The 14,402-nt window shown below is 44.2% G+C and overlaps 1 protein-coding gene across 5 annotated transcripts in view; it reads right to left on the bottom strand.

Moving 5' to 3' along the window:
• The window catches only part of LPP (LIM domain containing preferred translocation partner in lipoma), a 318,669-nt gene that overhangs the window by 188,589 nt on the left and 115,678 nt on the right, over nucleotides 1–14,402 (bottom strand). For all 5 annotated transcript variants that reach the window (XM_066325946.1, XM_066325945.1, XM_066325948.1 and 2 more), the window contains one exon: nucleotides 12,860–13,061. In XM_066325946.1, the coding sequence (XP_066182043.1) occupies nucleotides 12,860–13,052 (193 nt within the window). In that variant the 5' untranslated portion in view covers nucleotides 13,053–13,061. The remainder of the gene's footprint in view (nucleotides 1–12,859; nucleotides 13,062–14,402) is intronic.

Genomic DNA, 14,402 nt, shown 5'->3' with positions numbered 1-14,402 from the left:
AGGGTTACAGTGTCAGACTCTGCAGGATCATTGTGGGCAGGGATGGGTTAACAAGAAAAGATCAATTGTGAACTTAATTCCAATCTAAGGCATTGAATGGACTAAGCAGAAGATGAGGAAGATACCGCAATGCTTCATGCACTATCTGGTACAACTGCATGGTATCCTATCCATGCCGATACCAGTGGAGATGCAGACCAACTCAAACTTCCCTCATGCACTGCCTCTTGTCTTTATAAACTGATTTTTACGTAAGACAGCTGTGTCAGACCTGAGCTCTCAGTGTAATTTTCCCCCATGCCTGCAGAATTAATTCACTAAGCCAGGTTCTATTTCTCCTTGGGCACCACACAAAGAATTACAAATGGCTCTATTTGTGCCCAGTTGGTACAAAAGTGATGTCAAAAGTGTAACGTGAAGGAAGAAAGGACCCAATTACAAAAGCAAGGTCTGTGAGATAATCTTGGTCCCAGGACAGTGAGATGTGGCAATTAGGAGCATTTCATCTATCTGTCAGCTGGGGTCATTCGATGAGCTTGTTATCCAGAGGAAAGGTGGCACCTCAAAATACCAATTACAACTTTCCAGACTCAAACTGTGCTTCAGCCTCTTCTGCCCCCTGTGCCATCATCTCTAACATGACAGGAAGGTCAGAATGAGCAACAGGAATTCAGTTTTCAAGAAGTAGCCCAATTATACTGCAGATTAACAACCAATTAGCAGGTTTGCAGAAGTTGTGCACTCTGGCTGGGGGGCTGGTAGGCTGTGCTGAGGAAGTGCGTGGTGTTGACTTCCCAAACTGAGTCACTTCTGTAAGCCCTAGGGTGGTATTTATAGAGTTGGGGGAAAATTTCCAGGAAACATCACTTACTGGTACTCACAAAAATAGCAAGGAAAATCTTCAGTTACTAAACTTTTAAGGAAAGAAGACTTTCTTCTTTATGACAAGACAGCAAAGCAGCAGCCTCTGTGATTTTCTTGGAAGAAGCCACAATTAATAGTGTTCCTTATCACGCTTTTGTCTGACAGTAGTAGATGTTGCTCCTAAGATATTCATTCTGTACAGCTGCAAGGTCGGGGTTTTCTCCTCTCTTCTACAGATTATTTCCAGGATAAGACATTGAAGTCAGTCTTGTCTCCAAAAACTTCAGTATGACTTGAAAGAACCCAGGTACCAACAACAACTCAACCACAGCAGTCCAGACCAGCCTGAGCCTTTTACCCAACTGTCCAGGATCCCAATTTGGGGAAATGGCTGTACCCTTCGGTAAACCACATGAATCTGCAAATAGATCTGTTACTGATAGTCAAATATCACCTGTAGAAGTGAGCTGGTCCCCTTGCACAAACCAGACATGCCCTGGTATCACAGAGCACACAAAAGCAGAAGAAGAACACAAACTAGTAGCTGGATCAGTGCCTGTTCCCCTCCACACATTCAACAGTGCTGTTATCTCTCCTTAAAGCCAGGGACTAAGCCAAGCTTTCAGAAAGATTTTGTCCCTGCAATAGTTTTAAAGATGTAATCACAAATCTGGGCACTCACGACCATTTTAAAGTACTTCCCTTTTTTTCCACTAAACAGATTTATGTTCTTGCTTAGCAAGGGTGGGCAGAGCATGCCAGGCTTGGTGCCCTTCCCTAAGCAGCCAGCATACCCCATTGCAGAGGATGCAGACTAGCTGGTCACAGAAGCACAACTTTTGGAATGAAAAACAAATTTTTTTAAAGTATAAGATACAAGCACACAAACTTGTCCCCATCCCAAACACAAGCTGCAAATGCTTCAATTTACTACTATGACTTCCAGACTGTTCCTGCCACTGCCCTTCCTCTGAGACCTGGGCCCAACATTGGCCAAATGGTCTTTGAGAAGGCCTCAGAGATATTTCCCTACATGTCTTATACAAGCCAGTAGCTCAGATGAGGACAAAACACCATGATCATGAGAAAAAGGCTGCTGGCAGGAACTCAAGCAGTACCTGCTCTGCCTGGCCTCTGGCTCTCCTAGCACAGCCACTGGGAGGGCAGGTCAGGTCCAGCTCTCTGCCAAGTTGTCAATCATCACAGCTCAGAGTCTGTGACACTCATGAGACATGACACCCCATGCAATGCAATGGAGACCCAACAAGTTTGTTTTGCACATGCCACTGCAGCGTTGGCAGATACAGCAACATGCTTTGGCTCACACTGACATGGGAAGCATTCAAAGCACTTGTGCAGAGATAAGAGGCTCCCCTCATCTCCTGCTGAGACACGCTGACCTCCCCTCCCTCCCTTCTCCTTGGCATTGTCAAAAATACAAGAATCTGTCCCTTATGTTTTCAAAATGTGTCTGTTTCACAGGGTTCTCCCCCCCTCCTTTTTTTTCTGAGACCAATTAAAAATAAAAGTTTACCAGAAAGACAACAAGAATAAAAAAAAAAGCGTCTGATACCATTGGATCCAGCCTGTAAGGATCTCGCACATAAAAGAATCATGTCCCTGAGCACTTTCCAACAGACTTTCAGAAAATTTCATCTTTCTACTTCCCTGGCTGGATAGTCTGTTTGAGTAATTTTCTCTTTCTCCTGGGGCTGGTTGCTAAGAGACGCGCTATTACTTCTCCCTCTCTTATGACCCGATTACTGTGATCAGCAAAGACAGCGTGCAGACAACAGCCTGACACGGCTCGTACAAGAACATCGGGCTCGTTACCAAATGATGGACTGTATTAACACTCCGCAGCCCCTTCGCTCGCCATGGCCTTTGGAGAGTTTCCAGGCACAACTGGGGGCTTTTACTTCCCCAGCTTCTGAAGTGCACGTTCAAACATTTTAAATCACAGGACTGGGAAGGGAGAAGAATGGACTTTTACCTCCTGTGCTTCACTGTCTGACAGCCATAACGGTGTTAATGGATCCTCACTGAGCAACCTTCCTTTTCTTACCCTTCCCAACAAGTGGCCTAGGAACGACGATTACTCCTTTTCACCCTCTTGAAAAATAAACTTTGCAAATACACAGTGCAGTTTGGGTCAGAACATTCCCTTGAAGGGTCTGGCAGCATGTTGTAATGCTGATCGTGACACTTGAGGGGCTAAAAGGTGAGCTGTTCCCACAAAGAGATGAGGTGCATTCCTCTGGATAAGTAAAACAGCAGGAAATAGATCCAGCTGTAGGTGTCCAGCAGTCCCAAGGAACCTGCTGGGATGCCTAAGAGGCTCCCAGCTCATGCAGAAGCAATCACAGCCTGGCACTGTGTCCTCTGCAAAAAATAATAGGGGATAGAGCCAGTGGAGGAGATAGGAAATCTGCAGCACAGATTGGGACCTTGTACTGAGGGGTATATGGGACAAAAAGTTGAGGAAAGTTGATTCTGTTGATGTTATTAAAAAAGAATTGTTTTTTTAAAAGAATGGGGCGACCAACCTCAGAGACTATTATCTCCACTTAGTAAGAATTCAACCCTCATCACATTCACTTTTTATAACATAAGTTTCAAACTTCTATACTTTCTTTTATTAAACCTACTTTTGAAAGGTTGTGTTTACTCACACTGTTTTGGTACCATTTTCATACTCTTGAGGGTCTCCTCTCCTCCCACCAGCTCACTCAGGAAAACTCCTGTATCAGGACCCCTGGGCAGACCCTCACACCACAGGTATTGCAGAGTGTTCAGAAACATCAGTTGATAAAACTTCTCAAGTGGGCCTTGTAACAGAGATGACCCAGAGCACAGGTTCCTTCCTCATCTCCATGTCATTTCCCATAAATTCAATGCTTGGCACAACAAATGCCAGCTGTCATGACAGTGCAATTTCTACCCACCAGCCCTTAACACCAGTCTTGGCTTTATGATTTGGGTCATGTCTAGATGAAACCAAAACCTTTCCTTAGTCACTGTGATCACAGGAATTAAGAACTGGAAGAGACATGTGAGTCTTTTACACTTCAGCTCCTCAAATAGTTTGGGTAAATCCCCAATCAAGCCCCTGGAGCACGCCTGCACTTTCCTCCACGGCTGTGACTTTGCAGTGTGCGTGCTGGTTAAAGAAGAAGACAGAAGGGGGATTTTCAGATAGTGGAAAACTAAGTCACTGCTTATTGGGAACTAGAGCAGATCCCTGCTCACCTCTTGCAAAATCACCCTCCCTGGGCCAAGGAGAGCCTCAGGATTCTCAGTCCTGCTCACGGACTCTCAATTCCTGTGCCAAGTCCATCTAAACATGCTTTGCTTAGCAACAAACATTTCAGGTCTTGTATATTTAGTCCAAATTGTAATTGTGCAGGATTCACTGCTAGAAATGCCTGCTCTTTGGCCACAAGTACAGCTTCTGTGGCTTCAAGAGTTGCTCATTCATTCCTCCAACCCTTTATTACACCAACCTGTAATATAATCCAATAGACATTAACCGGTTGCTCTGCTTTAGCAGGACTCAGCCTGGCAAAATAAAAAAGCTTTAGGCACAGAAAAGGAAAAGCATACATATAATCCTTTACTACACTAGTTTTCAGTGAGTAGAAGAGCAGCATTGTGTGAAGAAGGGAAAAAAATATTACTTGACTGTTAACTATGGTATAACAATTGTTATTATTTAACTGACTGCCATCTGGAGGATGTTAACATTTCAGATTAAAATAAAAGGGACAAGTACTGCCTGCTTGAATTCAAGCTATTTCTGCATTACCATTGCTCTCTTGCTTTGACTGGGCACCACAGCCCTGTAAAACTACATACAGGACAAACATTATCTTTTTAACAGAAGGTTTGATATGGTTGATGACAGACATTTGCAATTCAAGTTATTAAATGATGGTTCCCTTCCATTTTAGTATGTCAGAAATGTCTTCTCTTTCTCTTTTTCCCTTCCCTTTTTTGCCCTTTTTCTTTATTTTACCCAAACTATTGTGGTTCACAGAACAGGCCACTGCTAAGATGAATCACTATTTGATGTTTGAAATAATGAAGTGGAAAAATTAAATATAGTATCTTGGAAGAACCGACAGACAAGAGAAAAGAAAATGAGAAAGAATAGTCAGGGCAGAAAAAAATTAAGAATCTACCTGCTGAGAAGTGCAATGTTTGCTTTATGAAACCAAATAACTGAGAGAATATAAGCTCACTCACCAGAATGAAACCCAAGGCTAGGCACTACCTCAAGTAGTTCCCAAATAAGAGGCAATGTGTTCCCGAGCCTGTGAAAATTTAATATTTGTAATTCTAACAAAACACAGTCAGAATACTTAATAAAACCTGGTGGCTCGACTTGACATTTTGTGAACTACAGATAAGTATACTGGTTCAATAACAGTTTTTATGCACTTGTTTTATGCTGCATTTTTACCAGGGCCTTTTCCTGAGGTGGTATTTCAAAAAAGAAAATGCTCATCCTGAAAGCAAAGCCAAGACACAGTTCTATGGATTTCTCTCTGGGGGAAAAAAAAAAAAAAAAAAAAAAAAAAAAAAAAAAAAAAAAAAAAAACAACAACACACCAAACAGTGGAGACACTGTTATCCAACACAACTTTTGGGAATACTGTTAACAAGATAGAAGGCCCCACACAGAGCCAGTTTATTCACACTGGTGAGAATCACAGGTCCTCACACTGGTCACTGTGCTGGGCAAAAATCCCTATCCCTGTAACTTAGAAATTATTGAGTGGAGCAACGCTGCCCAGGCACAAAGGCACCAGCTTGGTCTCATGCCTCCTCAACATGGCCCAGCTTGCTTGGGGCAGTTTAAATCCAGTTTTATACAAATGAAAACCACCACTCATTTCCAACTGGTTTCACTCAGTTCCTAACCAACAGGAGAGAGGATGTCCTTCGAGAGAAATCAAGGGACACTTCCAGAAGGCTGCCCCAAACTGGTTAACAGCTACTCCTTAACAAAGGATCTCAGTCTTCCCACTCATTCTGCAGTGTTCAGGGGCTTTGTTCATGCTTTAAATGCTCTTGTGTGAAGGTAGCAAGCCCACCACAAAGAGGCCTGGAGGTTCAAGATCATTTTCACCAGCTGCATTTTGTAAGAGTCTGTGGATGATGCAGTTCTGACACTAATGAATAAAGTATTGCTTCATCTGCTGCATCTCATTCAGCACAAGAAACACAGAAAAACGAGGGAAGGATTAAGAAAGACTTTAAAAGTTTATAATATGCACTTTAAAAAAGCTTTTTCTAAGAAACAAGCACTAACATGGGGGCTGTGGTCAGGCCCAGTCAGGATGATTTGCAACAGTAAGGTCACCTCTTTATTCACATCACATTTTTCAACTCCATTAGCTCCTGTGAGGGATGGGCCCACAGCATCAATTGCAATTGATGGGACCAGAAGTGTATTTAGAGCACCTCTCAATCTTTTTGTCCCACCACTGAGACACTGCCTCCCCCATAGAGCATCAGTGATTTTTTTTCAGCTAGTGGCAGAGATGAGGAGCAAGAGAGGGCCCAGCAGATCTCACCGGAAATACTCTGGTACTCCCAGGACTCAATTCAGAGTAAAAACATGTTCCTATGCCTCATCTGGGCAGCAGCAATGGTCCACAGGCACAACTCCTAATATGTGCAAGACATCCAGCTCCTGCTGGCTGTCCAGTTCTGGATAATTGTATTATCTCATGTTAGTGTTGAACAATGCACACAAAAAACCACCATAGGAACATGGATGAGACAGCTCACTGTGCTTGCACCCCAGCCTTCCTCCAACAACCAGCACAGCACTGCAGAAGCTCCTGAGATACTCCAAGGAGTAGATACAGCACCCCTCTGCCTCTCAGCCAACACAGCCCTTCCACTAGAGAGAATTCCTCCTGCTATGGAGCAGATCCAGCACAGACAACCAGGGGAAAAAAAAAAAAAAAAAAAAAAAAAAAAAGACAAAAAACCACAGAATCTTTCAGGTCAGAAAGAATTTATTCTTTCAGGGATCTCAATACAAATAATGAATAGACTCTGGACCTTGTTGGCTTCTATGAACTGTCAAAGACTGCAGAGCAGGGAACAGCCCAGCTATAACACAGGGTGTCTACTCCAATAAATCCATACCCAAGCTTCAAAAAATTAAGACAGAGCTACTGATAGCAGCTGCTGTAAACAAAACCCACTAGGTATATCTGCCTGGAAAAAACCCTAAAAAACACAACAGCAAAACAACAAACAGCCCAATAGTTCATGCTCCCAGTCACCTACAGACATAGCAGAATGTAACTTGCCAGTGCTCAAAAGCCTCCACACTCATGAAGAAGAGAAGGGCACAGAGTCAAGCTCTGGGAAACCTGGATCAGCTGGGTTCAAGAACACACACTGGTGTTCACGACATAGCCTTGCCCTGGAGCTGGTCCTGCTGATTTGCCTGGTCTCATGAGTCACTTGCCCACTCCTCCAACCAAGGTAAATGCAAGGAGATGGTTTTTAAAAAAAGTAAATAAGACCTCAAGGGCCTCCACATGAGACCTGCTGTTCACCATATCTGAAAGGTGCCCAAGGAGATGAAGGAGAAAGGAGGAGGAGATTGCGTTGAGTCTTATCCCTTTGTTCAGTTTCCATCCTTAAATCCATATCAAGTGTTTCTGCAGATACTATATTCACCAGGGATGACAATTACAAGGAAAGACATCAGTACTAATAAATACTGAATTTAGAAGTACCCAACAGCATAAACTAAAGTGGAACATTTTGTAAAGCATGTCCTGAGAGCCCCAGAATGTGACAGAGAAGCACCTCCAAGCACTGGGCAGCCCCACAGAGTGACTGCCCTGTGAGTGATGTTGCCTGCACAGCCCTTTCTGACCAGGGCTGGCACTGCAGCATCTCAGTCTGTCTCAGGCAACTTGAGACATGGTCCCGTTCATATGAACAACGACATTGCAAGAATAGGACAGATTTGGGGTATTGGGAGTGGAAAGAGTCATCCTCACAGGAGCAGGAGACCTCCTGAGAGCCATTCAATGATCTGGCATTTCCTGGCAGGCAAGGATGGACTAATTCCTTCCCTACCACCATGAAATCATCCTTCAAGTAACTGCACATGGTGGCAGAGGAGGTGCATTCAATCCCCAGGGAGCTGCACTAGTGCTCACAAATGCTGGACTAGCAAACCCAGCCCTGCAATCCAGCTGAGCCTCCCCAGCTCACCACTGTGTTCTACCTGGTTCAGCACAGTCGAGTTTCTGCTGGACTTGAAGAGCTTTATTCAGAGGCAAGGGGGAAAGGCAAGGGAAAAGAACTTTTGTGGTTACCAAAACAAGATTCAAACCAAAGGGCAACTCACACTGCAAAGTTTGTCACTCACTGCTCCCAAACCATCCAGTGGCCCTGACCCAAGCTCTTCTGAGTACCTCTGACTGACAACAGATTTTTACACATTTCTGAAGCCCCCGGTTCTGGCCTTACAGCCTCCAGTGCCACCCCAGCAGCACCAGCCCCACAGTAGCAGGCACAAAGCCAGCAGATCAGCTATCACCAGCCTCACCCCACATCAGATGCCTCCTTAGTCTGCCCTGCAGGGTGAAGCCCCATTTTCTGGAATAAAGGCAAAGACGGAATTCACTTCATCTGCAAGCTATAAATCCTTTCTATCTTCCTGAGCCCAGCATAGATGGGAACAGCTGTGTGGCAGTGTTTCCCTAAGGCTCCAGTTCTGTGGAAGATGCTGAAATACCAATTTAAGTCCAAGAGCTGGAGAGCAAGAGAGAAGTAAGTGGGAGGGAAGGGAGGAAGGGCAACCACAGAAAGGTTTGGATTGGAAAGACCTTGAAAAATAATACAGTCCAAAGCCCCTGCCATCAGCTGGGATATCTTTCACCAAATCAGGTTGCTCAAAGCCCCATCCAACCTGACCTTGAGCACTTTAAATGATGGGGCATCCAATGCTTTTAAATGAAATAAAAATTATTACCATCTCCTCAGGAAAAAAAATCTTAGTTTCTTTAAGAGATTTTTTGTGTAGGACGAAACCCACTGTGCACACTGCTGGATAGGGTCTGCTGAGGAAAAGAGGGAGGAGCAGGCAACACAAAACAAGTAAGCATGAAGAAAGAAGCCAAATATATAAGAAGCAGACTGTCAGAACTCATGGCTGGTTGGTGCCTCATCCATCTCAGGATTCATCTTCTCTTAGCATGAAGAGAAAATGTTCTCAAACTTCAAACACATTTAGCTCCATCCAAGCACCACCTCTGACCCCAGTTAAACTCTTCGAGCTACTGCTCAGATGTCTGGACATCTAATTTTGATTTCCAGCCTAATTCCTCAGCAGCTGCACTTCCTACCAATGCACAATTGTTCACCTTGCAGATAAACATCTTCCCCAAGCTTGAATGGCTCTCCTCTGCTCTCTCTGTGGGGTAAACACAGAGCTCTGTAAGATGATGAGCACCAGCACTTCCCAGGAACTGCGGTTCTCACAACTCCCAGGATCAGGCAAGGTTAATCCCCTGTGAACCATCACAGTGGAGAGTGGCAGCACTAAATCCTCCAGAAACCCAGCCCAGACCACAGCAGGTGTCTGTAGAACCCATAGAAACAGGCTGTGCCTGCCTCTTGGGCTGCCTGCACAGCAGAGACCTGTGCAGAATGCTAAGCAGGGCTCGATCTTACTGATGATGATTACAATTATGATCATTACTTCTACCACTACTGCAGTCATACCCAGGGGCCCCCAAGCAGATCCCTGCAAGAGCAAGACACAGTCTCTGCTTTGATGAGTGGATAAATCTGGTCTGAAACAAGCTGCAGCAACTCAGCATGGCAAACAGAGAGGAGAGGGGCTGGCAGCACCAGGAAAATTGCTACTTCAGTGGTCTAAACACTTGCCTTGAGTGCTTCAAATCACAGTAAAATGTTCCTGGTTTATAAACTGTTGGCTGTTGCCATTTCACTTTTTTTTCAGTCACGTAACCATTTCTAACTTCTGTTAAAGTTCCATTAAGCAGTTTTTAATCAGCACCTTCTGGCTGAGTTTTGTGCAGATGTCAGGAAATAAAAAATAAAATTGAAGTCAAGGTGAGACTAAGGAAATGCTTTGGTAGGAGAGGGGAGCACCTGCTCCACAGTCTGTCACTCCAATGTCTTTCCCCTCTGCTTTCAATATGATCAAGAAATAAAATCACAAATGTGATCAGCTGGACAGACCCTCTACATACAAACAACACACCTACAAAATAATAATACTGACCACAAGGCCAGAGGATGCACATTCCTAAATGTTAAAAGTAATGAGCTGAAGAAACTACCAGGAACAGAATTTGCCAGTCTCCCAGAGAGATTCCAGATACTGCCAAGGCAGTAGGGAGCCAATTCCAGTGACACTGCTGGGGCAGCCAAGGCTGCGATGAGCACAGACACTTCTTGACCAATAACAGCCCCAGGACAACCTTCCCCAGGGCAGTGCTCACTCATCTCCAGCAGAAGGATGCATGGGAAGCCCATGTGCCTCCAGATAAGCAGCTTTACAAGGAGAGGAGGGATGAAAACACATCAGAGTTTGAGGGGAACCCCTCAAACTCCCTACCTACAGATTCACAGCTAACCAGGTGGTAAAGACCTGCGTCTAACAGAGGACAAACTGAGGCAGAATGGCAGTGCCCCTGTAAGCAGGGAACCAGTGGGGCCTGCAGCCATGTCCCAGGCTGAATTATTGCTGCAGAAATCAGGGACATCATTGAAAAAACAGTTAGGGAGCCTGGAAAAGAGAAGGGAGCCATAGAAAGTGAATGAAGCACATTGGGCTAACTATTTCTCACTTCCCCCCTAAACCTCGCCTGCCAGATTCCAGAAGCCTCATGTTCTCAGGGTTATATATGGATGGGTAATACTTCGCACAGGCTGCTGACAGCAACCAGCAGCATGTCACCTTCTGGAAGTGGATTAGCTAAAGCTGCAGGCATGTTGTCACATCACTAAGCCTACCTCTGAACAGGTCTTGGCCAACCCTTGGCTCTTCCAGGCCTGTCAGATAATGACGGGATCTCGAGAAGCCCAGCATCAGACAAGGCAAGGGACTGGCACTGACAAAGTCCCACGGAAGCTCCTGACTGTCTCCTGGTTTCCAGCAGACCCAGGAATGCCTGACTGCTTGCAGGACCAGGTACTCTGGGTTGCATGAGAAATGCTTGAGTGTCTTGTCTCCCCTTCGCAGCCTGCAGTGCCTGCTCTGCTCTTTGGGAAAACCTCCTTCCCCAAATGGCAAGAAACAGAATTTTTTTCAGAAGGTGATAGTATTCCCGAGTCATATACAATCAGACCTACCATCACTAAAACACTGACAATTAAGACATACTGACCTTTTTCACACAAAAAATACTGACTGATCAAGAACATATTTCCTAGGAAAAAAATGGTCATTTTCCATTATTATTTTTAATTGCAAGAGAATTAGGAAAATAAGAATTTCCACTTGACTTGAAGGTGACATTTTCTTTGCATTTCAGAAATGGATTAATTTTTACTTTTTAAATTCCAAATGTCTTTCTCTTTCTATTTCTCACTAACTTTTGTTACTGAAGGCAGCAGAACAGGTGCATATGACTTCGCCTTTCCCCCTCCAACACATTTTCTTTTTTCGTTCTGAATTCTCCGAAGTTAGAGCAGCAGACGAAAAATACGCAAAACACTCATCAAGTTTTCCAATTTTCCTATAAAATGTCCTTAACTTTAGAAAATCATTCAAGTGTAAGATTTAATATGCTGCTTTGTTTTTCTTTCTCTTTCCCATTACTCTGTAGTCTTCCTGAAAATACATACGCTTTCAAAAGATAGAGCAGAAAGAGGAAAAAATATACAGGTGATATTTATCTTATTGTACTCAACACAAAAGAGGAAAAAAGTGGTGAAGGAACAATGTAGAGCATCGAAAACCAAATACAAAAGGTGGTTTGGCAATTTTCTTGAGTACAACTGAGCTTTTCTTTGGAGAAAGGTTAGAGAGGAGGAGGGGAAGAACTTCTCCCTATTTTTACCTACAGTAAATCACCAGGAACAGAAATGTCATGCTCTGCCAAAACAGCTACCACCCTCTCCTAAAATCCTTGGCCTTCACTTGTTTCTGCTGCAGTTCCATCACAAAACTCTCCATTGTCAGCCAGGGGCATCTCAGGTGCTCCAGCTTGCAAATTCCAGAGGTGCACCCAGCCATGCAATCCTGCTCCTGGGAACTCCCTCCCTCCAGGTGTCCACAAGCCAGGAACCCAAATCCTACGCTTGCTGCTCAAGTACACCAAGAGAGGAGGACTCCCACAGCAGTAAGTAGAGGAAGGCTGACACACAGTGACTAGCAGGCATTGGTTTTGCTGACATAACAGCTCCAGAGGCATTTGCAATGGGCATTTAAATACCTTCCCAATTATTTCATATTCAAGAGTGTTCCATAGTAGAGGGAAAGAACAAAGGTAAAACAATCCAGCCAGCAGACTGCAGAGAAAACACTTCTAGACTCACTGGCCAAATTTATGCCCTACCACCCCCAATTATACTTCTATTCCCAGAGATTAACCAGTTGTTTGCAAAGCATTTCCACTGTGCTGGGGTGAAAGAACCAATACTAAAGGACTTTTTGAGCTCAAGCTCCTTTAATTATCACATGCCAGCAGGGATCAAACAAGCAAAATCTCTTGAAAAGTCCCAGTCTTGGACATAGGACATCTGCTTTCCAAGAAAGATCTGTCCTCCTGCCCTCTCCCAGCTCTGCACCTCTCAGGAGGGTAGCTAGCCACAGCAAGGGGAAGAGAGATACCTTCACATTCTTCTTGATTTGAATGACCTGAAAAAGGGAGGCTGCCACAAACTAACCAACTCAGAGCAAATCAAGAACAGCCTGTGTTAACAGTTAGTTCCTCTGAACTAGGCAGTTGTGGCTCCTTCCTAAAAAATAAATACTCACCATCACCTCCTGGTTGCTTGTATGGGTTGTACTTTGGTTTGGGGGCAACCACAGGTGCAAACTTCTTTGGAGTCTGCTGGGTGGACACGGAGATGCTGGGAGTCCCAAAGGTGTGTGTGGTCTCCATCCTTGCAGGAACGTGACCAAGAGGCTCGTTGGTGCTCTTGGGTGGCAGCCAGGATGGGTGGGACATGGTTCAGGTCTGAGAGGAGACACAAAGAGAGTCACATGTACACTAGGAATTTAGGCTGGGAAAGTAACAGCTGCAATCCTACTATTCTTCTGGTTTATGAAATCAAACCTCCAAAATCCTTCAAAACATGTTTAACTGGTGCAAGCTTTACTTTAAATACATGGTTGCTAATGTATAGGACTTCAGATGCAAATTTGTCTTTCTCTCCCCAGCAGGTCAAAATTACTGATCAGGTTTTTGTAGGTACCTACAAAAATCATTGCTATTTTCATTTTCAAGCCAGAGCACAGACAGGCTGATACCCTGAAGCAGCCCATCAATCCCACCCTGAATTCAGCACAGTAGTGATATATTTGCCCTTCCCTGTTAGACCTTTCTGAGTACATTAATGTACAACAGTGCAAGTGCTCTGGGGACAACTCTAGTTATAGATAGGCATGAACACTTCCAAAATACACTTTTAGCACTTCTTCACATGTCATTTAGGACCCCATGCCCCAGTGATTTTCATTCTGACTTTTAAGAAAACAGATTTCAAAAGCTAATCATTCTTGATGCCTTCATTTCTGAATGCCCAGCTTAAGACATTTTAAAAGCATGTCAATTTTGAATAAATGCCAGAATCTCACAACCCCTGACAACCAGGCTCCTTTTAGACTTGTGTAACAAAAAACAGAGGCAGCCTAAATCATTACTTATTTATGAAAATCTTGGCTTTGGCCTCTTAAAAGCCTGCATCACTTTTGAGAACTGGTTTCGGATGCTGCTGAAAACGTTGCCCATAAAAATCCTGCTAATTCCAATGAACAAATGCTTTTCACCACACACAAACCACACTCACTGGGTAGCCATGATAGTCCTACTGTACCATCAGATGGTCCTATGGAGCTGAATTTGAGATTTGATGGAGAAATGAAGATCCCACACAGACAAAAGTCAATGCTGATTTTGCAGCTCTTGAGCACCCTGTTGCTTCTGCCCATGCACTGCTTTGGTGCCAGAACCTCTTAAGGCTACCAAAACCAGCAGGCACCTGTGACCCAGTCAGGAAAGATTTGGTTTCATCATGGAAAAGAGAGAGGATCAAGGACTCCACACGGTAGTGCAGGGCAGTGCCTTTGGCTAAGAACAGTGACTGTTAAAACTGATGGATATGCAGATGTCCTTATTCCAACCAGTAAATTTACTTCAGTAAAAACAGTTTCCTGATTGAGGAGTAATTTCTACTTTTAGCCCCAGTGTCTGACCCAACAGTAGGAGGTAGACAATTTTTGGTCATCTTGCACCTACACCACTTCTTGTGTGAGAGAGGAACTGGCAAGTGCCAAACATCAGTCCTAACACTTCTGT

The sequence above is a fragment of the Sylvia atricapilla genome, chromosome 10 (genome assembly GCF_009819655.1).
Source record: "Sylvia atricapilla isolate bSylAtr1 chromosome 10, bSylAtr1.pri, whole genome shotgun sequence".
Lineage (NCBI taxonomy): Eukaryota > Metazoa > Chordata > Aves > Passeriformes > Sylviidae > Sylvia > Sylvia atricapilla.
Note: the sequence above shows the minus strand (reverse complement) of the source record. Positions and strands in the feature narration are given on the sequence as shown.